A 27,325-nucleotide genomic window follows, 5' to 3' on the forward strand; every position below is an offset into this window, starting at 1 on the left:
TTTCTATGGTACAATAGAAGGCCATAGTTATCTAACAGCTCTAGAACAATGGTTTAAACATTATTTTATTAAAAGAAAAAGAATTTTCCAAGAAAACAAATTACTTACTTTTTAAGGTGCATAACCACAGTAGGCAATAAGGTTAATTTTTTCAGTGCTGGCTTTTTTTGATTATTCAATTGCCTGTCTTCCTATTCAGAAAACAAAACACCCCCCCCCAATAAAATTTAAAATAAAGCAGCATTAACTCTTAATAGGCAATTATAACCATTACAATTCTGAACCTTAAAGTTACTCAAAGAAAAGATAATTTTCCTAAAAGAAAGTATGAGCTGTTTTGCATAAAGCTAAGCTCTTTGTCTAGTCATTCAAACCTACAAAGCTGTTACATTGCTTTTTAACCATCATAACTAAGAGGTACAATGTCATTTACAGTACTGACAAGCTGTCAAGTTCTTGGAGCTCATTCAAGGAACAAAATATTGCTGAGAAGTTTTGGTTTATCTTCAAGAATTATCCTTCTATGAGTAAGAACAGTATGGCCTATTACCAAAAATACTTACTTAGGTAATTTCTACTTTTTTTCAATTATAAAAAATACTAAATTCTATAAACATATGGTAACATACCCAACGTACATTTTAACAAGCACATACAAGGTTGGTCTTCATGTAACTAAATGTCTACCTATTTCTCCCTTTACTCTTAAATTGTTTTAAATAAAGCCAAGACAAATCAACAAATCCATGGAATGTTTCAGCAAGGAGCTGGTGGTGAAGCTCAGTGGTAGAGCACTTGCCTTTGGCTGCCAAGTCCTGGGGTTCAATTCCAGTATCTCAAAATAAGAAATAGAGCATCTCTACAAGTGTTTCTCAAGGATCAGAATTTGCCAAGTTAATAATTTGGAGATATGGGTACATATATATATTGATTCTGGACAAAACAACAAATAACTTTATAGCACATTTTATGTTTGAACAGATATCAATCAACCCTAGTAGTTAACCAGATTGCTTCAGCATTAAACTTCCCATCTATTTTGGCAGTCTAAGGTTAAACATTTAAAGAAAAAAGATGCCATACTATCAGTTTGGCGGGAGGAAGATGAAGTGAGATGTTACCTCAGCAGCTTCATTCATCTTGACAATCATTGCGCTCACAACATCATCTGCATCACTAATAAAAGTGCCCCCATCTCGATTTCGTCTGCGTTTGCCAGACATACTCTTTTTTCGTTGTAACATCATTTCAAAATCCGACAGAAAGTCCATGCTAGGCAGTTAAAACAAAACCAAGATGCTAAACCACACACCTTCTGAAATAACTATAATTAAGACCATCAAATTATCTAATCTTGAGTCAAAGAAGTGCTGCTGTTGTTTTGTTTTTATGAGACAGCATTTCACAAAGTAGCTCTGGCAGTCCTAGAATGCACTCTGTAGACCAGGCTGCCTTGAACTCACAGAGATCCACCTGCCTCTGCCTCCCAAGTGCTGGGATTAAAGGCGTGTGCCACCATGCATGTCGAATTACTGCCTTTTTTTTTTAAAGCGCAAATATACATAACTTACATCTGCAATTAGAATAGACTCTACACTTTTTATCCATTCCCCCTTCTACCCCACTGATATACATTAATCACAAACAGGCCTAAATAGTTCACATGCAACAGTCACACCTGTCGTCTATTATTAGCGTAAGAAGGAACATTTCAAGTCTTCAGTGAAGAACACACACTATTTAAGCATACTGCCTCTTTTGGAATAGAAAATGTTCAATTATTTGAATGTTTCTATCTTATGAACCATGACTAAAAACAAACAAACAAACAAACAAAAAAGCAAAAAACAAAGCAACAACAACAACAACAAAAACCCTGTTGCTGTTTAGTAATGAAGAGCACAACTCAACACAAAGTGACCACAGGCATGCTGAGTGCCTGACCTATACAGCTGTGCTCATCTTCATCTCACTCTGCCACTCACCATGCTAATAAATTAAAATTTCTGGAAGTAGTACCCATACTCTGATGCATAATTCTTGCACAGCATTAAAGAGAAACTACATTTTTAAAAGCATAGTCTTTACAACTGTGAACAGTGTTAAGTCATTCTGTGCTTCCATTACCCCTTTCATTGCATCACTTTATTTTTGACATGGTTCATGGTTAATTAAGAAATATTTTGATGTTGACTTTAGATTCATTTCCCCTGCTACTCAAAATGAGCCTCCCTAAATTTTTTATATTAGGTTATTTTTCAGTAGAGTTTATCTTGTAAAAAATAAATTAGGTGTGTTGTGCAATGCTATAACTTAAGACATCTGAGCACAGAGTAAATAATAGCAAACAATTCACTAACATTATATTGAGGAGGTGAAGGGAAAAATTTTTTTTAAAAAGGAAATATACTCTTCCACATCTGGAAAGCTCAAGGGTCTCTACCTTCACTTTTCTCTATTTTGTTCAAATTTCTTAGAAACCAACAACAACAAAAACTCACTGCTTTCCTCTCTTTATGTTATCATCGGAATCAGAATCTTCTTCTTTTAGCTGTGTTTCGCCTTTCTCTTCCTCCAAATCTTCTTGGTTAAAACCCTAAAGGTACAGTGAGTTAGTCCAGGTATCATAACCACCTTAGAGATTATATTTTGCAAATAACTCTCGATTTTTCACATTAAATAATATATCCACAAGGGATAAAGAATACTGAATGATACTAAATGGGATATATCAAAAGCTCTGTCCTTAGCCCCTAGTATGGGGGACTTGTTTTATTCCAGAAAAGCCCATACTGTGTGAGCACTTTTATGCCTTAGTGTCTCCTTTTATTATACATTTGCCGATATACATTTACAGCAGGTAGGGGATACAGTTCTGCACTTTCTAAATTCTACAACCTAAAATACCTTTATTCTTTGTAAGGCTTTGTAACTATTTCCCGAAAGTGTCAAAGTATTAGAGAAGTGCTGCCACAGCAACGAACCAATGCATGGTTAAAACAAATGGTCCCATCGTATACTTACTGTAAATTCTTCTTCCTCTTCATCTCCAGATTCTCCAAATATATCTGCAATAAGATTTCTAGAAAAGAAAATATAACAACACCCATCTGCTTTTTTACATTTACATATGTATCATTTTCACAAACAAGGTATGGTTTAAGGACAGTAAACTGTGCAGACTGTAGGCATCTAGTTCAATGAGCTTTAACAAACATATACACTCATATAAACAGTGCCCTAATTTAAGAAGTCTATTTCCCCAGAAGATCCTCAGGCAGTGCTGAAACCACAGGTGATGGTGTTTTGTTTTGTTGTTTCAAACACTCTACTGACTGAGCCGCATCCCCAGCCCTTTAAAATCGGCCTTCTACCACCAAACCCAGAGGCAGCATGATCACTGACCTCAGGACCATGCATTTTACCAGCTCTTAAACGTCATGCACAAGGAGCCAAAGCACATTCCTTTCATCTTCTTCAGTCAACATGACTTTAAAATCCACTCATGTTACAGCATGTGCAGTAACACTTCAGCACTGATATTCTAAACGCCAAAGTCAAGCAATTAGGCAGCTGAGGTTTTGCACCTCATCATGAAGTCCCGCTTTACAACTAAAAACCCTTGAAAACAAGAACCCCCATGCCTCACTTACTCTTCTTCATTGCCTGATTCACTATCACTCCCAAATAGATCCTTCTCTTCATTCTTCTTTGCAGATGACTCTTCTTTCCCCACTTCATCTTCACTGTCAGATGCTACTGTCTTCTCTCTTTTGCTTGACTTATCTGATACAACATCACTATCAGAGTCATCAGCATCAGAGACAACTCTACTCTTCTTTGCTGCTGTTGGAAAATACAATCATTTGTGTTGTTTTGTTATGTATTACTAAGTGTAACATGCTGTGAAGTGCCAGCAATGGGGAGAAAAAAGTCAAATAGCTAATACATGAATTCAATAAAAGAAAAAAGCTCCCAAACAACTGGCATAGCTCTGTAGTAGAGCACTTGCCCGGCAAGCTTGTAGGCCCTGGAGTTCTATTCTCAGCACCAGAAAAGTATAAACAAGCACACAGAGTCATTACACATTTTCTGCTATTTTACCTAGAAGGAGTGACTAAATGATAAAGAAAGCATCAATGTGAGTACTAATAGCCGCCTTTCCTTTTGGGGAAAACTAGTACAGTCAGATGGACAGAATGGGCATCCTTCCCGTGCTGTGCAGCCTTCAATCTGCACTGCAAATTCCCATGTTCCTTCTGGTAGAATCAGACTTTTGGGTAAGAGGATGGAGTAGCGGTTGCTTCTGTAAAAACCGTGACGCATAGATTTAGAATAAGAAAGTGCCCAACAAAAAATAACGGAAAAGCTTGGGAAATCCTCAAAGGCAAGACACCACTCTGGAAAGAAGAGGCAGAGACACAGAACACAAAGCAGCCAGCCAAACACAGCCTGGCTAAGCACTGGAAGGAGGACACGACAACTCAGAAGCTACTTGCAAAGGTAAGCTAGGTGAAGGCCAGTTGTGCCCTCAGGACAATCTATAGCTTATTGGCCCCCAAATCAGGGAAGAGAAACTCATGAATCATAGGGCTACAGCCAGGCACAATCTTGAGAGAATTTACTGTTAAAGCTGGGCCACAGGAACATCCACAGGTCTGGGAGTTGCAGTTTGGCTTGCCGCCACCCGCTCACCAGGGAAGGCCCAGAGAGGCAGTGGTAGAAAGGACAGGCAGAGCCTAATAAACTAGAGTGCAGGTAGCAGGAGGCTGGATCAGGCTAGGAAGTGCATAAAAGAAGATAGGGAATAACTCTCATGTATGAGTTACCCCAGAGTCTGAAGCCTGCGCCTGAGGCCAGTGGATAGAGTAAAATCTGGACCATCTAGCTGTTGTTACCTCTTCCAGAGTCCAAAAACTCTAAAATTTCAGGCGTGTACATGACAGGCACAGCTGCATCTGTTCAGCAGTGTGACTCAAGAAGCCTTAAAAATAGGAAGTTGGGATGGGTGTGGTGGCGCATGCCTTTAGTTCCTTTAATCCTGATGCTCGAGAGGCAGAGGTAGGCACGTCTTTATGGATTTGAGGCCGGCCTGATATACAGAGTGAGTTTCAGGATACACAGGGCTACAAAGAGATAGCCTACCCTGTAATATAAACAAACAAACAAACAAACAGAAAAAAGCAAAGTCAGTCAGTCCTTAGCCAGTGCTCATTTCAGTTGCTTCCTACACACTGCCAAGCGACTTGGGATTGGGAGCCTTCCCCACTCCAAGCTAAGACAGCTAATCTAGGTAGAATAATTTGGTGAGTCTGGGGAAGGTTGAGAATCTGTACAGTCCAGAGAATGCATATAGTATACAAAGCTAAGTGTGGCCAGTTAGAGGCTCCTGATATACCAAAATGAAAAACTGAAGACAATTCTGGTAGACATCAGATACCTGGACAAGCTGTAGAACATACATACAGCATAAACTAAGACGTATTCAACTGACCGTCTCCTCTGCATGGAACCAGCAGTCTCTGATTTTTTCCTTTTCTTTTTTTTTTTCTTTTTGTTTTGTTTTGTTTTGTTTTTGAGACAGGGTTTCTCTGTAGCCTTGGCTGTCCTGGACTCCCTTTGTAGACCAAGTTGGCCTTGAACTCATGGCAATCCACCTGCCTCTGCCTCCTGAGGGCTGGCAATCTCTGATTTTTCAAGGAACATAAAGAAATTACTCCCATACCTCAACTTATGTTTTTCTTTATGTATTTTCCCCTACACATTTAAGCAGGATTTTTTTTTTAACTGTACTTCATTTTTATTGTTTTTTTTTTAAACATTTATTTATTATTTATTTATACAATGTTCTGCCTGCATGTACACCTGCTCGCCAGAAGAGGGCACCAGCTCTCATTATAGATGGTTATGAGTCACCATGTGGTTGCTGGGAATTGAACTCAGGACCTTTGGAAGAATAGATGGTGCCTTTTTTCTTCTTCTTCCTGAGACAGGGTTTCTCTGTGTAGCCTTGGCTGTCCTGGACTTGCTTTGTAGACCAGGCTGGCCTTGAACTCATATTGATCCACCTGCCTTTGCCTCCTAGTGCTGGGATTAAAGGTGCACCACCATGCTTGGCCAGCAATGGTGCTCTTAACCTCTGAGCCATCTCTCTAGCCCTGTACTTAATTTTTAATTTTGGTTATTTTCCTTAATAAATTCATTTGATTTGTTTATGAATTTTTATTACCATTCTTGAAGAATTTCTTTTCTCCTTAGTTTCACTCATATTTTTTGGTTTGTTCCCTCTCGTCTTTCCTTGCCCCACCATCACTAGTATTCTGGCTTTACCTTATTGGCTTGTAAAAACAAAACAAAACAAAAACCATTTTTACATTTGTCTTTTAGTTTTGAACCTTTCCACTGCTAAAGTATGTTTTCCTTTTAAAATTTTTTCCTAATTTTGTGTTTTTTGTCTTCCCCTCCAAAGACATCACCCGCTTTCACTTACTGTGCCTTGTTTCCCTTCCTGCCTTCCTCTGCCTCACTCTGTGATTATCTCCACACTTGCCCTAGGCCATTTCTAACTTCATGCACACACTCCAGCAGTGCCTTTTCCAGTCATCCGACGATGGTGTGTTAGGTGCAGGGGCTAACTTTAAGCATCTTTCTAGACCTTGTGTGGTCTGATGAGGTTGCTGCTACAGCAGTTTGTCTCGCTCTCACTGGTATGGGACTGAGCCTTCAAGAGCAGACTGCTCAGTAAAATGACTCCCATTCACAGACTAAGAAAACATACCCAAGCCAATAGGTATGTAAATCACCACAGAAATACAAGAAATGTGAAAAGGCAAGGCCACATGACTCCTCAATTACTAAAATCAAAGGCATCAAAGCAGCTACTAAAATGTCAGACAAAAAATTCAAAGCTTTTCTGGTAAAAATGATCCTGAAAGGATACAAAGCAGTTTGATTCACACTTCAGAGAGCTAAGTAAGAAACACACAAGGGGAAGTCCACAATACTGAAGAGAAACCTGAATGGAAAAGTCAGCAAAACAGAAGAAAAAGCCAACAAGAACATTGAGATTTTTTGGGGGGTGGGGGGGGATTGTTAGAAACAAAAACTCAGTGAATAAAATAATATGACCTAATGTGCAGTGTTTTCTTCTGAAACAAGTGTTATTATAAAGGAATGTATTTTTTAAAAAAGACGAGCTGCATAAAAAAGTGTTGCCTGTGTACATGGAGTGTGAGGTAGCAGAGGCTAGCACTGAAGAACTATGGTGTAGCCGGCATCCCACCCAGCCCTCAACAAAGTGAATGACTTCTGAAGCTCAGTTCCTGTCCAAGTGGAGTATGGATTAGCAGTCACAGAGAACCACAGCTAACTGGATATGGATAGGAGTTTTCATGGGAACATATCTATTTTTTAAATATTGGCTTTTTTAGGAAAGAAAAACTAAGTCTTTTATATTGGCAATTAATTAGTTTCAAACACACAGAAATTAATGTGAAGGTAGAATAACTCTAAGGAACAAGTACTAGCTGCACTAGCTGTACTTGTTCAGGGGACTGAGGAGGTGGGCAGGAAGAAATTGCAAAAGAGTCCATTAGCGTGCTAGACATTTGTAGCTTACCCACTACCCTGTATGGGTATTGTTATGCTGTATATATATTGTACATACTACTGGACACGTGAGCCCTATGCTATATAGTCTCTAGGCGTTAAAGAGGTTGCCAGTGTATGATAAGAGTTAGTAAACACACACACTCTTGGGGGGGGGGAAGAAAGAATAACTCTAAGGAAATTAAGCAATAATAATCAAGGAAAATGAATGTTTTCATTACACTTGGGAATATCATGCTAGGGGTTAGAATTTACCCAGCACAAGGACTTTGTTTGACCTTACCTCCAAAAACTAAAGCAATTAGAATATCATGTTGAAAACCAGATCTAACATTAACTGTAGAGACTCAAAACCAGTCAAAGTTCTGAGAATAAATGACTACTGAGACATTTGTATCACTCCCTCTAAGCTTCAGAAAATAACATGGCAGAAAAGAGCCAGAGGAAGAGGGTAGGTGGTGGGGACTGATAACTTCAAAGCAGGATTTATACTCAGATAATGGTTGATAGGGAAATGAGAAATATTTTCTTCAGTAGTGGAGCCACTGGTACGGTACATGACTTCTGTAAAGTAAACCTAATAAAACTCATTTGGTTACAAAACCAAAATACATTCATTAAAAAAAAGTATGAGGGAAGTAGTGGGAATGGGACAAGACAGGATAACAAGGAATGACTAAATACATTATGCACTTATGAGAAAAGGCCATGAGGACATTTCAATTAATATATGCTAATAAAACATAACATAAAGGGACCCAATATTTCAGCTATAATTTAGGCAACAAGAAAGGCTATAGCCCAATGTAACTCCTTACATGCTTTTTCTTCATCTTCACTATCAGAAAGCACCGCAGCCTTTCGCTTTGCTACTTTCTCCTCATCCCCGTCCTTTTCCTCGTCTTCATCACTGTCCATTTTTTGCCTTTTGGGTTCTTCCTCCTCGCTGTCAGAGCTCTGCAGTCTTTTTCTGTCTGTGTGGCCATCCGACTCTCTCTGTGTTTCTGAATCTTCCCTCTTATGCTCCCCATCACTGTCATCTGACTCTGGCTTTGACTTGTGTCTGGAGGCACCCTCGGCTTCAGAATCACTAGCAGGTCCTTTCTGAGGCCCCTCGCTTTCCGAATCACTGACTCGGGGTTTGGGGAGCTCCTCACTTTCCGAGTCACTGGCCTGAGCCCTTGGGGGATCCTCACTTTCTGAGTCACTGACTCGGGGTTTGGGGAGCTCTTCACTTTCTGAGTCACTGGCCTGGGGTCTCGGAGGATCCTCACTTTCCGAGTCACTGACTCGTGGTTTGGGGAGCTCCTCACTTTCTGAGTCGCTGATCCGAGGTTTGGGGAGCTCCTCACTTTCTGAGTCACTGATCCGAGGTTTAAGAGGCTCCTCATTTTCTGAGTCACTGGCCTGGGGCCTTGGGGGATCTTCACTGTCAGACTCGCTGACCTGAGGTGGCAGAGTGTCCTCGGCTTCAGAGTCACTGGCTGCGTGCTTTCTAATCTCTTCCTTTTCAGAGTCACTTGCGTGCCCATTAAGAAGCTCTTCATTGTCAGAGTCGCTCCCATGTTGGTTGACGTCTTCATTGTCAGAGTCACTGGCAGGAGACTCTGCATGTTCCTCGGATTCAGAGTCACTGTCCTTTGGCCTGTGGAGCTCCTCACTTTCAGAGTCACTGGCATTAAGATTGGAGGGCTCATCATTCTCAGAGTCTGTTCCATTATGTCTCTTGGTCAAGCCATCTTCTCGATCACTAGTTTCATTCTGAAAAAGTTAGAAAAAATTAGTAATGTCAAAAAAAAGTAGTGAACTCTTAAAATTTTCAGCAATCATTTAAATGTAGAAATATGTACATACTGAAAGACTTTTCATAAAGAAGGAACGTCACTTTCAATTCAGACCAGTCTGCGCAATGAACTGTCACAGTTGGTCCCCAAAGAGAAGTATAATCAAATCTATATAGCAAGCTCCTAGGTATAGGGATCTCTGTGTTTAAAAACACGGCCTTAGTTATTCATATAATTCTAGTTACCCAAAGAAATATAAGCTAACATATGACGAAGTTTTCCACAAAGGTATAATCCCAAGTTTTAGAAAACTGTCATTATTTTAAGGGGGAAAAAGCTTTAATATAAAGCTTTAGCTGGGTGCACACTTTTAATCCCAGCATTCAGGAGGCAGAAACAGGCAGATCTTTGTGAGTTTGTAGGCAGTCTGGTCTACAAAGCGAGTAGAGGCAGCCAGAGCTGCTACACAGAGAAACTCTGTTTCAAAAAAAAATTTTTTTTAATTAAATTAAATTAAAAATGTATGTATACATATACATAAAAATGTTAATTATTCAAATAGTAGCTATTTCTTTCTTTTTCTTCTTCTTTCTTTCTTTCTTTCTTTTTTTTTAACTTACTCTGTAGACCAGACATCAGCCTGTCTCTGCCTCAAGTGCATGCACTGCCGGGCGTGGAGGCACATGCCTTTAATCCCAGCACTTGGGAAGCAGAAGCAGGTGGATCACTGTGAGTTTGAGGCCAGCCTGGTCTACAAAGAGAGTTTAGGACAGCCAAGGCTACATAGAGAAACCCTGTCTCGAAAAAGGTTTAAAAAAAAAAAAAAAAAAAAAAGCATGCATCACCACTGCCTGGCAGTAGTTATTATTTTTCACACCTATTAAAAGCCAACATTATGCTTGTTTTCTGTTGGTTCACTTTCTCTTCATTACAGTACTTCTCACACAAGAAAACAGGCTTCCACTTAAATAGTGGTTGTGGTGCTCACCTATAATGCCGGCATTCAGGAAGCCTACAGGAGGGACCAGAGTTTGACACCAGCCTAGGCTATAAAGTAAGAGACCCTGTGTTGAGAGAGAGGAAGTGATGGGAAGAGGGAGAAAGAGGTAGGGGAAGAGGGGAGAAGGGGGAAGGAGAGTGTGTGAGTGTGATATTAAAGTGGTAGAGAATGAAAAGGAAAGGTAGAAAAAGAATATGAGGAGGGATAACTAATATTAAAGGTTTTTTGAAACAGTCATATGAAACCTACTACAGTAGATACTTCTTAAAATACATATATGGAACTACCATAACAACATGACAATACCCTAAACAAATGAAAAACTCAGTACTAAGAACAGGGTACCTCTTTTTGAGTTGCTGGCTAATGTAACCCTAGAGAAGTCCTCTCCAACATTATAGGTTATTGTCAATGCTGTCGGTTACCCTCTAGAACATGATGGTGAGACCCTATCGCTGAACTCCCACATACTGCAACCATAGAGCACGTCTATTGGTACTCAATTGGATGCTCCTCCCTTCTTGCTCGATTTCACCATGATGAAAGGTGCTGTGTCTGCTACCAGAGGAGAAAAGTAAGCATCAGTCTCACTTGGCTGTGAACTCTACTAGCTACAATAATGACCTGCCTGCAGGATGTGCCCGCTGGTGTAGCAGTGGTACAAATGCTGTAGGAGTAACCAACTACTATTTCCTTTTTTAAAAAACTTTACTTAAGGCCTGCTCCATGAGATAGAATACATACCTTATACTGTCAACAAGACCAAGAGACTGTGGCTAGGTAAGTTATGGACTCAGGTTAGGAAAACCTGCTACTATCATTCTAATAAATGGACATAGCAATAAAATGATTCCTAATGACTATTGTAAACCTGTACATCAATGCATATCACTCCACCCTTCTAGTAATACATGAAAAATAACAGAGACCCAGAACTGGTCAATGGGTAGAGAATAAAAGAATCTGGAATGCTCAGCCCTAAATGGGATGTCTCCCGATCATACCTCTCCCCTCAAGACTTAGGGATCTATGGAGAAGAGGAAATAGAAAGATTGTAAAAGTGGCGAATGACTCCAAGGAAACTTTTCCAGACACAACAGGGCAGATGCACATATGAACTCACAACAATTTTGAAAGTATACACAAGATTTGCAAAAGCTCTAGCCAGACAAAATCCTAGCAGGAAGCAGGGGAAGTAGGTCTAAGTCCCACTGAAGAGCTGAGGAGCTATTGGCATTTGATAGCTCCTGGAAGAAAGCGAGTCTGCTGTCTTTAATAAACACCTGGTATATTGATCACACTCCAGAAGAGGTCCCATATCCAGTAGTAGTCAGGTGTGGTAGTCTGAATGAAAATGTTCCCCATAGGCTCACAGGAAATAGCACTATTAGAAGGTCTGGCCTTGTTAAGAGTAAGTGTGGCTTAATTGGAGGAAGTATGTCACTGGCGGTGGGTTTTGAGATTTTAGATGCTCAAGCCAGGCCCAGTGTCACTTTCTCTTTCTGCTGCCTGTGGATCCAGATGTAGAACTCTCAACTACCTCTCCAGCACCATGTCTGCCTGCACGCTGCCATGCTTTCCAATGTGACAATAATGGACTAAATGTCTTAACTGTAAGTCAGTCCTAATTATATGCTTTCCTTTGTATAAGAGTTGCCATGAGCCGGGCGTGGTGGCGCATGCCTTTAATCCCAGCACTCAGGAGGCAGAGGCGGGCGGATCGCTGTGAGTTCGAGGCCAGCCTGGTCTACAAAGTGAGTCCAGGACAGCCAAGGCTAACACAGAGAGACCCTGTCTTGAAAAACCAAAAAAAAAAAAAAAAAAGAGTTGCCATGGTCATGTATCTCCTCACAGCAATAGAACTCCTAACTAAGACATCAGCCAAAAAATTGGACTCAATGGATTTAAGAGACAGAGAACATGAAATTGGGTGGGTAAGAGGGTGGGGGAAGATCTGGGAGGAACTGCAGAGGGACATTAACGTGATCAAAATACACTATAGGAAATTCTAAAGTCATTAAAAAAAAAAAGCAAAGAGAAAAGAAATGCTCAGGTAGTGACAGGTAGGCATGTATCTGTAACTAGGGAACAGAGGCTTAGTTGTAAAAATAAGACTAATCTAATTAAACTAACAATGTAACTTCCTCTCTTCCAGATATCTACTTCAAAATAAGGTCCAAATCAGTCATGGTAGAGCATATTTGAAATCTCAGAATTAAGGGGGTAGAGGTTAGCCACAAATTCAAGGCTAATCAGGGATATACAGTAAATACCAGGCCAACCAATGCTACATATTGAGACTTCAGAGAATCACAGACATTGTATTAGTTACTTCTCTGTTGCTGTGATTTCAGCACCATCATCAGTGGCAGGCAGCATCCAAACCTTAGAGCAGCACCCAAGGAGTTCACATCTCTGCCCCAAACAAGAACTAAATAGCTCTAATTTCAAATGGCATGAGACTCTTAAAACCTCAAAACGCACTCCCAGTGACATGCTTCCCCCAACAAGGCCATAGCTTCTACTTCCCAAATAGATACTACTTGAGGACCAAGTGTTGAAGAGAGTTATGGTGAACTGCCATAAGCTAAATCACATAAACAGAGAAAAACAAGGCTCAAGGTATAAACTTGATATAAAAAAATGATAAAAAGACAAAACTTAAACATGTCAAATACAACTATTTTAAGATTTAGAGTAGTCTCCTGTCATAGCTTTCCACGAAATTGCGATTCCAGGTCTACATTATCATTCAAGCCAATTCAGAAGTAGTATCTTTACAGGACGGTATGAATACATTTCACAAGGAGAAACCAAGAGGTCTAGCATAAAACTTGGATAAAAATGGCTTAAACTTGCCCTTAAAAATGGTTTTCACAATAGCACAGCAATTCGAGGAAATGCTAAATGCTATACACAGTTACTGAAATATAACAAGTTTAGGAACCTTTCCAAATTTGCAAGCTTTTCAAAATCCCCAAAGGCATTTTTCTCTTGAGTTCTCAATAAGCACTCAACATCAGACTTAATTTCAAGTCACCAAGAAAACAGGCATTTATCAAGTGCAAAGACTGTAGGAAGAACATACAATCTTGTGAGCACACTTAGCTTTCACCTTAGCACACTTCCTATTTCAGAGGAATGTACGTAAAAAATTATGTAGAATGTCATCTAAAAGGGCAGGCATTCTAAAACTTTTCATCACAGAGGTCCATCATTAGAGCATAGAATGCTCTTTAGTGCAAATGTACACATACACACACACTTGGCGAATGACTAATAAAGGGTTAAGAGAATATTATAAAATGAGTAATGATTAATTCAATAAGCACGTGTTTAATGATTCCTATGCTCAAAGTTCCCAGGGCCTGACCCTAAGGATCTACTTTTCTAAAGAGAAGTCAGGCAAACACAAAACAATGCATAATAATATGATACACACCATTAGAAAGGTATATGAGATATTGAAAACCTATGAGATCATACTAAACAGCTGTAAAACTTGTGTAGAGATGTATTTTTATTCAGTTTATAGTGGTTGAATAAGGAAATTAACTACAATAAAGGATGCCAAGAGAATTCGGGAAACAAAGAAGGCAAGGGGAAAACTGAACTGGTTTCTAGAACATATTCCACGACACATCTACCACTTATCTCATTTACTGAGATGACTGTAGGCTAGTTCCAAAAGAAATAACAATGCTCTCAGAACCAAAGCAAGATGAATGGGTAACAGTGTAGAATAAGGAACAAAGCAGCTCAGAAATCTCAGGAACTCCAGGATCTTTTCCCTGGTGTATCATCAACAGTATGACAGGACTCTAACAATTAAGCCCTAAGTGTCAATGTCAAAAATCTAAATTGTAGGTGTGTAGGTGGCATATATCTTTAATCACAGAATTCAGGAGGCAGAGGTAAGTTGATCTCTGTAAGTTTAAGACCATCCAAGGCTACACACTGAGGAAAAACAAAACAAAACCCTAAAATTTAAATACCACAGAGAGACAAGCTAACTGGCCCAAGCAAGTGAAATGTGTGTGACTAAACTCATTTAGGCGAAACAGAAACACAAGGAATCAACATGAGCTGGGTAGCCTGCCCCCAAAACATATCTGCTACCCTCTAACCTGAATTTCCTAACACATGGTTTAAGCTCCTACAATCCAATGTAAACTCCCACAGAGGGAGAATTGCAATGTCTTAAAAATTCAACTTTTAAAGCCGGGCATGGCTGCGCACGCCTTTAATCCCAGCACTCAGGAGGCAGAGGCAGGTGGGCTGCTGTGAGTTCGAGGCCAGCCTGGTCTACAAAGAGACTCCAGGACAGCCAAAGCTACACAGAGAGACCCTGTCTCAAAAAACCAAAAATAAATAAATAAATAAGAAAATTCAATTTTTACCATAAAAACATACAAAAACAAAGCTACATTTAGAGTATCCTGTCTGTCAAAGCTACCTTACAAAGTCAAAAAACCAGAATCACTCCTGATGAATAAAAAGTTGGTTTTACACAAATCTGCAGATTTTATGATGAAACAACTCTTACCTACCTCTCCTCACATTTTAGTCCTGAACCAGAACTGTTCACTTTACACATGCTGTGCCCTTTATTTTTTATCATTTTCCTTTTTCATAACCTTGGCAGCCAAAAAGCTTGGCAAAAATATTCCTCACACAAAGCTTTCCTTTTCCATCTTCCTCTCTGGAAAGAATAGATTTTGTGCAATGTAACGTGAAAGTTACAACAGAGACTTGAGCCTCAGAACAGCTACCCATAGCCCTGCCATTTACACTGTGACCTAGGAGGGACACCTTCATGATGCCTCAAATCCTCCTCATCTACAGTGTGACAGTCAGAGATAAATTATACTTTGAGGGTCTTTTTGTTTTGTTTTGTTATTTTCAAAACAAGGTTTCTCTGTGTAACCCTGGCTGTCCTGGAATCTCTTTGTAGATCAGGCTGGCCTCAGACTCGCATACATCCTTCTGCCTCTGCCTCCTGAGTGATGGGATTAAAACCAGCTAATAATTACACTTTAAGGAGCTGTTCTCAGAAGAAAGAAAGAAAGAAAGAAAGAAAGAAAGAAAGAAAGAAAGAAAGAAAGAAAGAGAAAGATAGAAAGAAAGAGCGAGCGAGCTGCTCTGAACATCAAATGTATGAACCTTACTAGGTACAATTATCAATCATAAACTCTTTTAAGGCACAGCACCAACAGATAATGTGACAGTTAGTCATTACTCTTTCATATGCCCCCGACAGCATCTATTTCTACATTGCCGCAAAAAAAAAAAAAAAAAAAAAAAAAACCAAAAACCGAAAAACAACAACAAAAAAAAACTGACTCTACCTATTTATCTCCATTATACACTGACCTTATGATCAGAGGCCATTTTTCCAATTAATTTTTTAAATTTTGTTTTATATGCATGATTGTTTTGCCTGTGCTTAAGAATGTGTATCACACATGTGCTTGGTGCCCGCAAAACTAAAAGATGGCATCGGATCCTCTGGAGCTGCAGTTACTAGGATGTCAGAAAAACATTAAGACTGGATTTACAAGAGGCAAGAGTTATCAAACAGCATCAACTATGCTGGGTCTTCCTTCACACCCCAGAATGGCCCAGTGGAGGTTTAATGACCTTCAGCCAGGAATATCCAGGCACCTCACAATCAGGCAAAAAGTGCATCTTAGGGTGGGGATGGAAACTGAATCTGTCTTCAGAGACCTGTGGCCAAGCCATGCTGCAGTCAGACCAATCTGGTCACCACTAAGTAGATCCCACTGACTAGTAGATAACTGCTGCTTCCAATAATGCACTCCTCAACTCTCAAAAGAGATGGAAGGTTTTGGGTCTAATGCTGAACAGGGAGGGGCACATAAGCATCAAGTGACACTAGATACTTTATTTCCTGTCAAATGTATGCAGAGCCATTTTTAATATGGAAAGGTCCTGATAACCAGAAAAAGTAAAAACAAAGTCAAACAAGGACTTGTAGAAGGCACCAAACTTTGCAGGCCTCCTCCTCAGTGTCAGCAATAGGAAATCAAATTTAAAGCCCCTGGAAAAGGTCCCCAGGGCAGAGAAAATGAAGAAACTTCTAAATTCAGTAAGAGGCAGAGTGCAATACCTGACCAAGATCACTTCCCTTCCAATCGCATAGCTTTTGATTCTTAAGTAGAGATCCTATTCTAGACCATCCCATCACAAATGCAGGGCCTCCTGCCCCATCCCCACTGGCACAGCTTTCTTTTTGGAGGAAGCAGTATCTCCTGCTTTAACATGACTGGTGTGGAGGCTACATCCTAGGTGAATGCATTCCATATCAGGGCTCCCAGCTTCTGTCCCACCCTTAACCAAAGGCTGTACCTTGGACACAACATTTAGAAAACACAGGGGTTCGTGTCACTCTTTCCCCGGCTTGTAAGAATATGGCAATGAGCTGGGTGTGGTGGCGCATGCCTTTAAACCCAGTACTAGGGAGACAGAGGCAGGCAGCTCTTTGTGAGTTTGAGGCCAGCCTGGTCTACAAAGAGAGTCCAGGACAGGCAAGGCTGTTAAGAGAGAAACCCTGTCTTAACCCCACCCACCACCCCCCAAAAAAGAATACGGCAACGAGCTGCTACCTCACTCCCACTCAGCTTCTGTAGCTACGTCACCATTTCCTACCACCAGTTCCAGAGGCCCGGATAAAAGACAGGCTTAAACTAAATCACTCCTGATCACTCCCCCAAAGAACAGAATTCATTTATAACCAGACTTGAGGAAATTGTGGCACAAAGTGCTTGGGAAGAAGACACAGGATACACTACAGGCCAGTTAGTCTGCAGGCCAGCACCAGGGACTGAGACAGCTACAAGTTAGGAGAACTGCTGCACTACCAGAAGACCCAGGTTTAACTCAAGCACACATGGTGGCTCAGACAAGTGTAATGCATACATACATAACAACAACAACAACAAACAACAGACATTCTGGGTTAGAGTAACAGCTAACACTGTTCTTAGAAACTATTCATTCCAAGGAGACAGGATTTGGTGGGATTATTTTATAAAGCAATATATGTCACAATGCATTATTCAAAACAACAGTACAATCAAGGGGCAGCAAGGAAGCTCAACAGCCTGGTGTGGTGAAGGAAAAAGGGACTTTAACAGTCTAAATGCCAGTAGTTTAAGGAACCACCAAATAAGCACTCAACAAACCAAAGTACAGATGGAAAACATGAAAAAACTAACAGGACCTTGTGGATGTGTACTGTGCAGTTAGGCCCAGAAGGTTTGTCATTATTTCCTGAACATAGCATTCTAATTATACTAGGTATGGTGAGTAATCTAGCAATGGCTGAAGGTATAGAGAATAAGTGTATGTTACACAAAAACTATGCCTTCGAAAAATTTTTTAAGACAGGGAGCTCACTAGCAGCCCAGGCTAGCCTTCAAACTTGCTGCAATCCTCCTACCTGTCTCCAAAGCGCTAGAATTTCAGGCATGAGCCATCATGCTTGACTTACCATCTTAAATGATTCAAAGCTTCATGCATGCCAAGGACACGCTCTACCCCTGAGCTATACCCCCACCCGTGTGTCAGCTGTAATAATCGTGAGCATCCTTGATTTGGGTTTCAGATGGCAGGGATGAGGCAAAGAGTTCTGGAATCAATTTCCATAGACAGAGGGGTGACTAGTGAGATTCTTAATGACATGGAGAAATAATGTTATCTTAAGCAAAGAGATTAAAAATAATATACAGAACAAAATATACATATCTTAAATAACTTAAAAGATACCTAAGAGTTTTTAATGCTTGGGGAAGGCTAATATGTAGGAGAAATAATCTCTATAGCCTACTTCTAAAACAGTAGTATGTTACTATTAATTTCCTTCTTTAAAATGATTTAATTTCCAAGTTTTTCACATATACAGTTACTTGCTTAGGATACATATTAGTACAAACAAGCAATTGTCAATGTTTACCACTAAGTATGAGACTATGAAATGGCTACCTTAACAGGTTCTAAGCTGACACCGTTAGTACTGTCCCAAGTGGAAATTCAAAATGCCACATGATAGATGATTCAGCAGTCAAGAGCACTGATTGTTTTTTCAGAGGACCTGAGTTCAATTCCCAGCAGCCACATGGCTGGTCACATCTTTCTTTAACTCCAGTCCCAGGAGATCTGACACTTCTCCCAGCCTCTGCAGGTACCAGGCACACACTCACTACACAGACACACATGCAGATAAAACAACCCCCCAACACACACACACACACACACACACACACACACACACACACACACACACACACACGATGGAAAAATAAAACACTTTACACTATTAATAATTCTGTTTTAACATTTTACTTTTAGGGCATGGAGAAATGTCTCCGTGGTTACAAGCCACTCTTCCAGAGGACACAGATTCAACTCCCAGCACCCACTTGGCCACTCAGAACTGTCTGTAACTTCAGTTCCAGGAGACCTAACGACTCCTTCTGGCTTCTGAAGGCACCAGGCACACAGGTGGTGCATGGACATACATGGAAGTAAAACATCCACACATATAAAATAAAATATAAAGAAATCTTGCTTTTAAGCTGGGCATGGTGGCACACGCCTTTAATTCTAGCACTCGGGAGGCAGAGGCAGGTGGATATATGAATTCCAGGCCAGCCTGGTCTACAAAGCGAGTCCAGGGCAGCCAAGGCTACACAGAGAGACCCTGTCTCAAAAAACAAAACAAAACAAAGAAAAAAAGGAAATCTTGCTTTTATTATTTGTGTGTGTGTGTGTGTGTATGTGTGTGTGTGTGTGTGTGTGTGTGTGTGTGTGCGCGCGCGCGCGCCAGAACAGGGTGCAAGATTGCTTGAAGCTAGAGGTACTCCTGACACAGGTACTGCCAACTAAACTTGGGTCCTCTGGAAGAGCAGCAGATACTTTTAACCACTGAGTTATCCTCTCAGTCCCTACACTATTAATAATTATTACCTGTCATCAATTAAAAATAGAATTTAACTTACTTAAGAGCCTCTAAAACACTTGACTGACATCAAAACACCTAAATAACAAGCCATTCTAGAACCTGTAATTTGCCCACCTCCCATGCCCTATAGATTACAATCCCCACACTTGCTCCCTGATGTCCTTTGAGGACTTTAAACACACTACCACTTGAGGTCACTGGCAAGAATGCTCTTTCCCTATAGTCGCATGCCTTAAAAAGCTATTTCCTTGGTATCCTTCCCCAACCACCCCCTTTAAGTAGCTCCTTTGTAATAAGGCCTACATGGACCTACTCAACATGGAATACTACTTTCCATCTTTCTAAAGACATATATATATATATATATATATATATATATATATATATATATTCTTTCTACTGGAAAATAAACCTAACAATGAAATTTTGGTTTTTAGTCATGGGTATGCCCAAAGCACCTTTAAAAAAAGCAACACATATACACACCCTGACACATAGCTAATGCCCAATAAATAAGTTCAATGAATACATGAATTATGTGAATGTATAAACTGAAAAATAACATGACTGTTTTATATATATAACATATATAAAATAACAGAGTGAATACAATTTCTTTTTGTTTTGTTTTTCAAGACAGGGTTTCTCTGTGTACCCTTGGCTGTCCTAGACTCACTTTGTAGACCAGGCTGGCCTCGAAATCACAGCGATCTTTTGCCTCTGCATCCCAAGTGCTGGGATTAAAGGCATGCACCACCGTGCTGGCTCTCAATACAATTTCCTTTTATTTTTTGGCTTCTTGAGACAGGGTTTCTCTGTGTTGCCTTAGCTGTCCTACACTCACTTTGTAGACCAGGCTGGCCTTGAACTCACAGCAATCCACCTGCCTCTACCTCCTGAGTGCTGGGATTAAAGGTATGCACCATCACACCTGGCTTCTCAATACAATTTCTAAGGCATATATCTACTACTTAAAATTGGACAATCTTCTACACTTACGAACTAAAAAGGTCAGTCATAAAATTCTTAGAAAATTTATTCACCTTTATCATTCCTATTTGTTTCAGTGTAATCTACCAAATACTTGCGCTGATATACTGGGAAGTTACAGTTTTATGTTGTTAATACTAAGAGCGGCTATATGACCAGGAAGGGGTGTGTGCATGTGTGCGCAGTTTGTTTGTTTGTTTGTTTGTTTTTCGAGATAGACTTTCTCTGTGTAACAGCCCTGGCTGTCCTGGAACTGTCTTTGTAGACCAGTGATCCACTCTGCCTCTGAGTGCTGGGATTAAAGGCGTTAGCCACCACACCTGGCCCAGGAAGGTATATTAAGTAGCTTCAAAAATATTTAGGACAAATGTTAAATGTTAAAATGTACACAAAATTCACCACTTTTTTGTTGTTAAACTAAAACAGCTTTTAAAACCACATTTGCGAGCCAGGCGTGGTGGCCCTCGCCTTTAATCCAACACTTAGGAGGCAGAGGCAGGTGGATCACTGTGAGCTCCAGGCCAGCCTGGTCTACAAAGCAAGTCCAGGACAACCAAGGCTACACAGAGAAACCTTTTCTCGAAAAAAACAACAACAACCCATATTTGCTGCTGAAGGAGAAGAATCAAAAGTTTAAGACCCAAGACTCAAAATCCAAGACCAGCTTGGGTTACATAAAGAGTCCAAGGCTCTAGCCTGGGCAATTTAGCAAGACTCTGCCTTGAAAATAAAAATAAAGATGAATGAGATCGTGCCATCTGTAAACACATTTGCCACTAAAGTTGATAACTGTTACAGGATATTTGATAATTGTAGATAGAAAACCTATTTGTTAGCAAAATATAAAAACCTAGATACTGCATTTGTCAGATGCAGTTAGTGATGTTCCAAAGAGACGATGCAGTTTGGGTGTGCCTCCAAAGAATGGGAAGGAAGTTCAAGCTCAACAGTTAGAGCACGGGCCCAGGTTAAGTTTCCAGCATTTACATCGCCGCTTACAACTGTCTGTAACTCCAAGACCTGATTCCCTCACACATACAGGCAGGCAAAACACCAGTGAACATAAAATGTTAAAAAAGAATGTAAAGTTCCATAGGCAGGTTGTTGCTTGGGAGGGGTCTTGTGGTCTTTGCTAGGTACCCCTGAGCTACCCCACCAGAAAAGTGAAATGGTTTGATCCCTACTGACTTGACTTGTAACCCCTACACCACAATGGTGACATAGTTCAACCTGCAAAGGGTATAGGGGAAGAGCTAGAGACTTCTTTTAAGCAACTGGACTTTTGGCAGGGCCTTTTTAAGGAGTTCCAGGTAAGAGACACAGATCTTTTTTTTGGGTGTGCAGGAACAACACAGGAGCAGCTGGCAGGACACAGGTAAAACAACATTCTCAGAAAGAGAGCTAAGGAGCCCTCTTGAGTTTGAGGGAGCTTAAGAGAAAGGCAGACTAGCAAGGTAAAATGACACAGATAGAAAGAGATTTCCAAGGAGCTAGTAGTTTAGTTGTATAAGCAGGCTTGTAAAGAGATATTTTGTATACAGTTCAGAAAAGAAAACCTCCCTGAGCTAGCAAGTTTCTACTGCAGTTTACACCTCATATGTCTTTACTGGCATAAGCATGAGATAATTTAAATGGTTACAGATAACCTAAATTCAACCCTGAGAACCCACTTGGTGGAAGGAGGGAACTAATTCCTGCAAGACATCTTCTGACCTCCACATCATGGCATGTCCAGGCCCCACCTTCACATAAATATAATAAAAAATAAAAGGTAACTCGGTGGTAGAATATTTACTTTCCTAGCAGATGTAAAGCCCTGGGTTTAATCCCAAGGAACACAATAACAAACCAAACACAGCAAAACAGTATTTTTGAGTTATAATCCTAGACCTTGCAATAGATCAAACGAGCCTAATTCCTGACATAAACTTTAATAAATGGCTATCTCCCCTGACTATTTCAAGAGGTATTTCTGACTACAAATGTCAGGTATTATTTAGGGATGGTGAAGCCTGCTAATACATCACACTCTGAATAAACAGACATAGCTGAAAACTGCCTAGTATTTGAAATCTGACCCAACAGAACTTTTTTCCCTGTGATCATCAGTGACCAGACCATTCCTACTCATTTTAAAATAATCTGAGCTACCATACCTTTAATCCCAGCATTTGGGAGGCAGAGGTAGGGAGATCACTGTGAGTTCAAGGCCAGCCTGGTCTACAAAGTGAGCCCAGGACAGCCAAGGTAACACAGAGAAATCCTGTCTCGAAAATCCAAAACCCAAACCAAACAACAACAACAAAAAATCCCTACTAATGTACACTCTTTTACTGACAGGGATGAAAAGAGCTGTGCCAATCTCTAAAACCTCTAAAGCTCCTAAATAAAATAGGTGCCAGAGAAATGTAAGGAAAGCCTCCTCAACAACACTGTACCTCTGAATGCCGCTCTACACTTCCAGGGTCGGATCCGGACTGCTGCTCATTTACATCGTCCTCACCATCTGACCCTGAATCCCGCTCGTCCTGTACTGGGGTAGCACCACCATCATCTGCTTAAAAACAAAACAAAACCCCACTTAGAGTACAAGATGGATGACATCTATAACAATGTTTATGCTTAACATGAATATCTACAGCTAGGAAGGGCATACCTAACCTAAGAGCCAGATTTACTACTTTTGAAGAAGCATAGCTAATGATGACGCAAATGCTCCCAGCCAGCAACAGAATACTCCTATCAACACTAATAACTATTAACATGTAATGTGGCACACATAGCAGTGAAAATATCCCATAAAGGAGAAGCCTAGAAAAATCACTAAATGCCAAATCAAAAATCATCTAAATAGTAGTTTCAATTTTTTATTGTCTATCTTTCCAAGGTATTTGCCACCTTCTAATGCACTGTGACCTAACAAGTTATTTTCTTTACTGTGGACTTTTTGATTCATAACTTAATCTCTGGAGCCCAGATTACTGTCTGTTAAACAGTATACAGGAAGTACTTGATTATGAAGAGAGAACCCAGGAACTTCAGCCCAGAGATAGTAAAAATTCACTGAAGAATAAACTGTAATTGTGTAGAATGAATAGTAAATATGAACTGTCGGGCTGGAGAGATGGCTCAGAGGTTAAGAGCACTGCCTGTTCTTCCAAAGGTCCTGAGTTCAATTCCCAGCAACTACATGATGGCTCACAACCATCTACAATGAAATCTGCTGCCCTCTTCTGGCCTGCAGGTGTTACATGCAGACAGAACACTGTATACTAAATAAATAAATCTTTAAAAAAAAAAAAAAAAAAGAACTGTCACCTAATCTTAGCCAATACCTTAAAAATACAAAGTAAAACTATCCTTAAGAGGTATTTAGGAACACTGATTAGCAGTTTAAGAAATAAGTAGCAGAGTGGTGGTGATTCTTTAATCCCAGCACTCGGGGAGGCAGAGGCAGGCTGATCTCTGTGAACTGAGTCCAGCCTGGTCTACAAAGCGAGTCCAGGACAGCCAAGGTTACACAGAGAAACCCCAGCTCAAAAAACAAACAAACAAAAGTTTCAAAAGTTTAACAACTGTGCTCAAACAGTTGGATGACAGGAGAGATGAGGGCAAATAAGGGGTAAAAATTTTGCCCTAAAATAATAGGAAAACGTCACAGAATGGCAAAAATAACTAGGGCGCCTAAGAATAAAATAAAAATAATTAAAAATAAAAATTCCAACTAAACACACACTTTCAATCCTAGCACTGGGGAGGTGGAGACAGGCTGATCTTTGATCTCTGTGGATTCAAGGCCAGCCTGGTCTACAAACGGAGTTAGAGGCCAGTTAGAGAGCTACAGAGTGAGACTGTCTCAAAAAATCCAAACCATATGGGCTGAAGAGATGGCTCAGAGGTTAAGGACACTGTCTGCTCTTCCAGAGGTCCTGAGTTCAATTCCCAGCAACCCCATGGTGGCTCACAGCCATCTATATTGGGATCTGATGCTCTCTTCTGGCATGCCATACCAGACTAAGAACCAAAACAGCTAAAAGAATGTGTGTGTGTGTGTGTGTTGTGTGTGTGTTAGGGACTGCTGTCTTTTTTGCTACCTCAATGTTTCTTATAACATAGCCTATGCACCATGTCACAAAGCATTATTGTTGAACTTAACCTTAAAATGATAACTAACTGAAAATACTTTGAAGACATTTTAAAAAAATGTTTTAGGCAAAACAGCGGTGGAGGTTCAAGACAACAGAATCTGTTACCATTACTGTCGTCATTACAAATTGAAGTCTAAACAGAAAACAGCTTAAAGCTTAGCCTCTGTTACAGCACTTTTGATACAGAAAGCCGCAAGAAATCGGCGCCCAGCTGTTGTAAGCCAGCCCGGTCCCTGTCCCGTTCTCTTTACATCTAGTGTGCCTAGCACAGTGGGGGCGATTTCTGTCTAGCCGGCACGCAAGTCACCCTAACTACCAGAGCATTGCTCGCTTTAAAAAGACCCGTGTAAAGGAAAAGACCCGCCGCTTTCTCCCTGGGAAGCCAGTATTACAGGAGAAAATTAAAGTAGCCCTAACTGGCAAACGAAGAGTCTACAAAGGACGCCTGTCGCCACTGAACAGTTTCTTAGGAGCCCGGAAAAACTCAACTCCTGACGATTCCCGTAAAAGGACATATTTCGTTCTCAGTAGGTATAAGCGACGACTTGAGCAAAAACCCTTCGTGGACCGGGGAAAACAGATTCTTCCCTTAAGAGTTAGTTCCCCCTCCCAGGTTCCGGCTCCCACCCCGCCTCGCCGTTACTCTCGGGAGGCAGGAGGCGACATCCCACCCTGAGTTGAGGGGCTCTTTCTCTCCTTTCCATGTTGGGGCGCGGGGCCGAGCCGCAGCCGGGTCCTCCCCGTCCCGACCCACCTGACTGGTCACCGCTGTAGTACTCCGAGTCCATGGCAGGCGGGCTCTCGGCGGGGAGTGTCCGCGCCACGCGCCGCCCCCGTCGCGTCCTTCCTGACGGAGTGACCTCCCTCGGCGACGCAGCGCTTCAGCCTCGGAGAGTCCGGAGAAGTCCGCAGCGGCGGGCGCGGACGCCACGACCAGGAAACCCCTGCTATCCGAAAGGGCCGTACCTCCTCACAAGCCGCCGGCAAAGTGAAGAACCGCGCTCAACTTCCCAGAAGCACCTCTGGGGCCAAAATGGCGCCTGCCCACGGCCCTCAGAGAAATGCAATGCGCAGGCGCCGTCACCTTTGCGTCGGCCAATCAGAAGATGCTTTGGTAATATGACGCCGTGGCGTCATCGGGAAAGAGACTGCTGGGAGAACTGAGTGGGAGCGGGAAGTTCGGCTTTAGTTAAATAATGTCCTCGCTCCAGATTTGCTCTGTCTCCAGTGGGAGTAAAGTTACTCGCTTGGCTCTGTGTTCGAGCTTGCGTTGAGAAACATATTAGTTCTCGCGAAAGGTGAAAGCCCGCTAAAACTATGTTCTAACATTTGGCCAAATAAGTGTAGTTCCAGTTCCCGCCCTGTAGTTTAGAAAGAGGGTAGCGCGTTGTTCTCTGGGAGTTGTAGTTCAAAGGCTGATGAATTACTGCCTGGAGCGCTCAAAAACAGCTTGCCTGTGCAAGGTCTCAGATTGGATTCCCTTCGCCAAGAAAGGTAAAAATAAGATAAAATAAAGTAATAAAATATAAAATGGCTGGTCCTTTTATAAAGCATTTCATTTTCTTTCTACAAAATAGCTAAAGTAGCCGGGCATGGTGGCGCACACCTTCAATCCCAGCACTCGGGAGGCACAGGCTGGTTGATCGCTGTGAGTTCAAGGCCAGCCTGGTCTACAAAGTGAGTCCAGGACAGCCAAGGCTACACAGAGAAACTCTGTCTCGAAAAACCAACCAGTCAAGACCCAACAAACAAAGAAACAAAATCCCCAAAACCCTCTCTCAAAATAGCTAAACTACGACTCAAAACCCAACAAGTATACATCTGTCTTCCTCCTCCTCCTCCTCCTCCTCCTCCTCCTCCTCCTCCTCTTCCTCCTCCTCCTCTTTTTTTCGAGACAGGGTTTCTCTGTGTAGCCTTGGCTGTCCTGGACTCGCTTTGTAAACCAGGCTAGCCTCGAACTGTTGGCCTCGAACTCACATCGGTCTCAAACTCACAGCTGCCTCTGCCTCCCAGTGCTGGGATTAAAGCCGTGAGCCACCACGGATTTTTGTTTTAAGAATTCCTAGGGTCTGTGTGTGTGTGTGTGTGTGTGTGTGTGTGTGTCTCAACACATTCCTTTAATCCCAGCGCTCAGGAGGCAGAGGCAGGCAGATGTCTGAGTTCACGGCCAACCTGGTCTACAGAGTGAGTTCCATGACAGGCAAGGCTACAGAGTGACACTTGGTCTCAGAAACACATGCTCGCTCTCTCTCTCTCTCTCTCTCTCTCTCTCTCTCTCTCTCTCTCTCTCTCTCTCTCTCTCTCTCTCACACACACACACACACACACACACACACACCCTCCCTCCCTCCCCCTCTCTCTCCCTGATAAAATCCTGATGGAGTAAGCAGCTACGCGCTCACCGGGTTCCAGGATTCTGCGTAATTCATTGGTGATCCTCAGTCAGTTGAGTGAGTGAGTGTTGAGGAAGTAATGGTTTGTACTCCTTGCTGCAACAGAGTAGAAGGGGATTTGAAAACACAAGGGTTGAAGATTAGAGCTATCATGATAAGGGGCCCAATTAAAAAAAAAAGTTACTGATGTTCCCCAGGTGCCTGTCCCGTCTCATAAGGACTATCTGGCTCGCGGTTCTGTTTGGTTTTGTTTTTGTTTTTTAAGCTGTCTGCTGTTCCTAGACACCTGATAACTTCACGTAGAAGTAACATTCCTCCCGTAACCCAGGACAGAGTCCTCCCTTTCTGCAGTAATGAGATTTAATCCCCATGTATTTTGTAATACCATGGCTGCCCGGGAGGCCAACTGACTCTAGGGC

General features: G+C 41.4%; 1 protein-coding gene across 3 annotated transcripts in view; it reads right to left on the reverse strand.

The window, feature by feature from the left end:
• Positions 1-25,989, reverse strand: part of IWS1 (interacts with SUPT6H, CTD assembly factor 1) — a 41,517-nt gene extending 15,528 nt beyond the window's left edge. The window contains exons 1-8 of one of the 3 annotated variants that reach the window (XM_084780575.1): positions 25,268-25,989; positions 22,804-22,919; positions 8,427-9,369; positions 3,654-3,843; positions 3,025-3,082; positions 2,502-2,596; positions 1,122-1,272; positions 109-191 (exon numbers count right to left, since the gene is read on the reverse strand). In XM_084780575.1, the coding sequence (XP_084636701.1) occupies positions 109-191; positions 1,122-1,272; positions 2,502-2,596; positions 3,025-3,082; positions 3,654-3,843; positions 8,427-9,369; positions 22,804-22,919; positions 25,268-25,301 (1,670 nt within the window). In that variant the 5' untranslated portion in view covers positions 25,302-25,989. Of the gene's footprint in view, positions 1-108; positions 192-1,121; positions 1,273-2,501; positions 2,597-3,024; positions 3,083-3,653; positions 3,847-8,426; positions 9,370-22,803; positions 22,920-25,267 lie in introns of all 3 variants that reach the window. The other 2 variants (XM_084780573.1, XM_084780574.1) reach the window with 2 other exon arrangements.
• Between the last annotated feature and the right edge of the window lie 1,336 nt (positions 25,990-27,325).

Source organism: Acomys minous (assembly GCF_964271855.1).
Source record: "Acomys minous genome assembly, chromosome: 4".
Classification (NCBI taxonomy): domain Eukaryota; kingdom Metazoa; phylum Chordata; class Mammalia; order Rodentia; family Muridae; genus Acomys; species Acomys minous.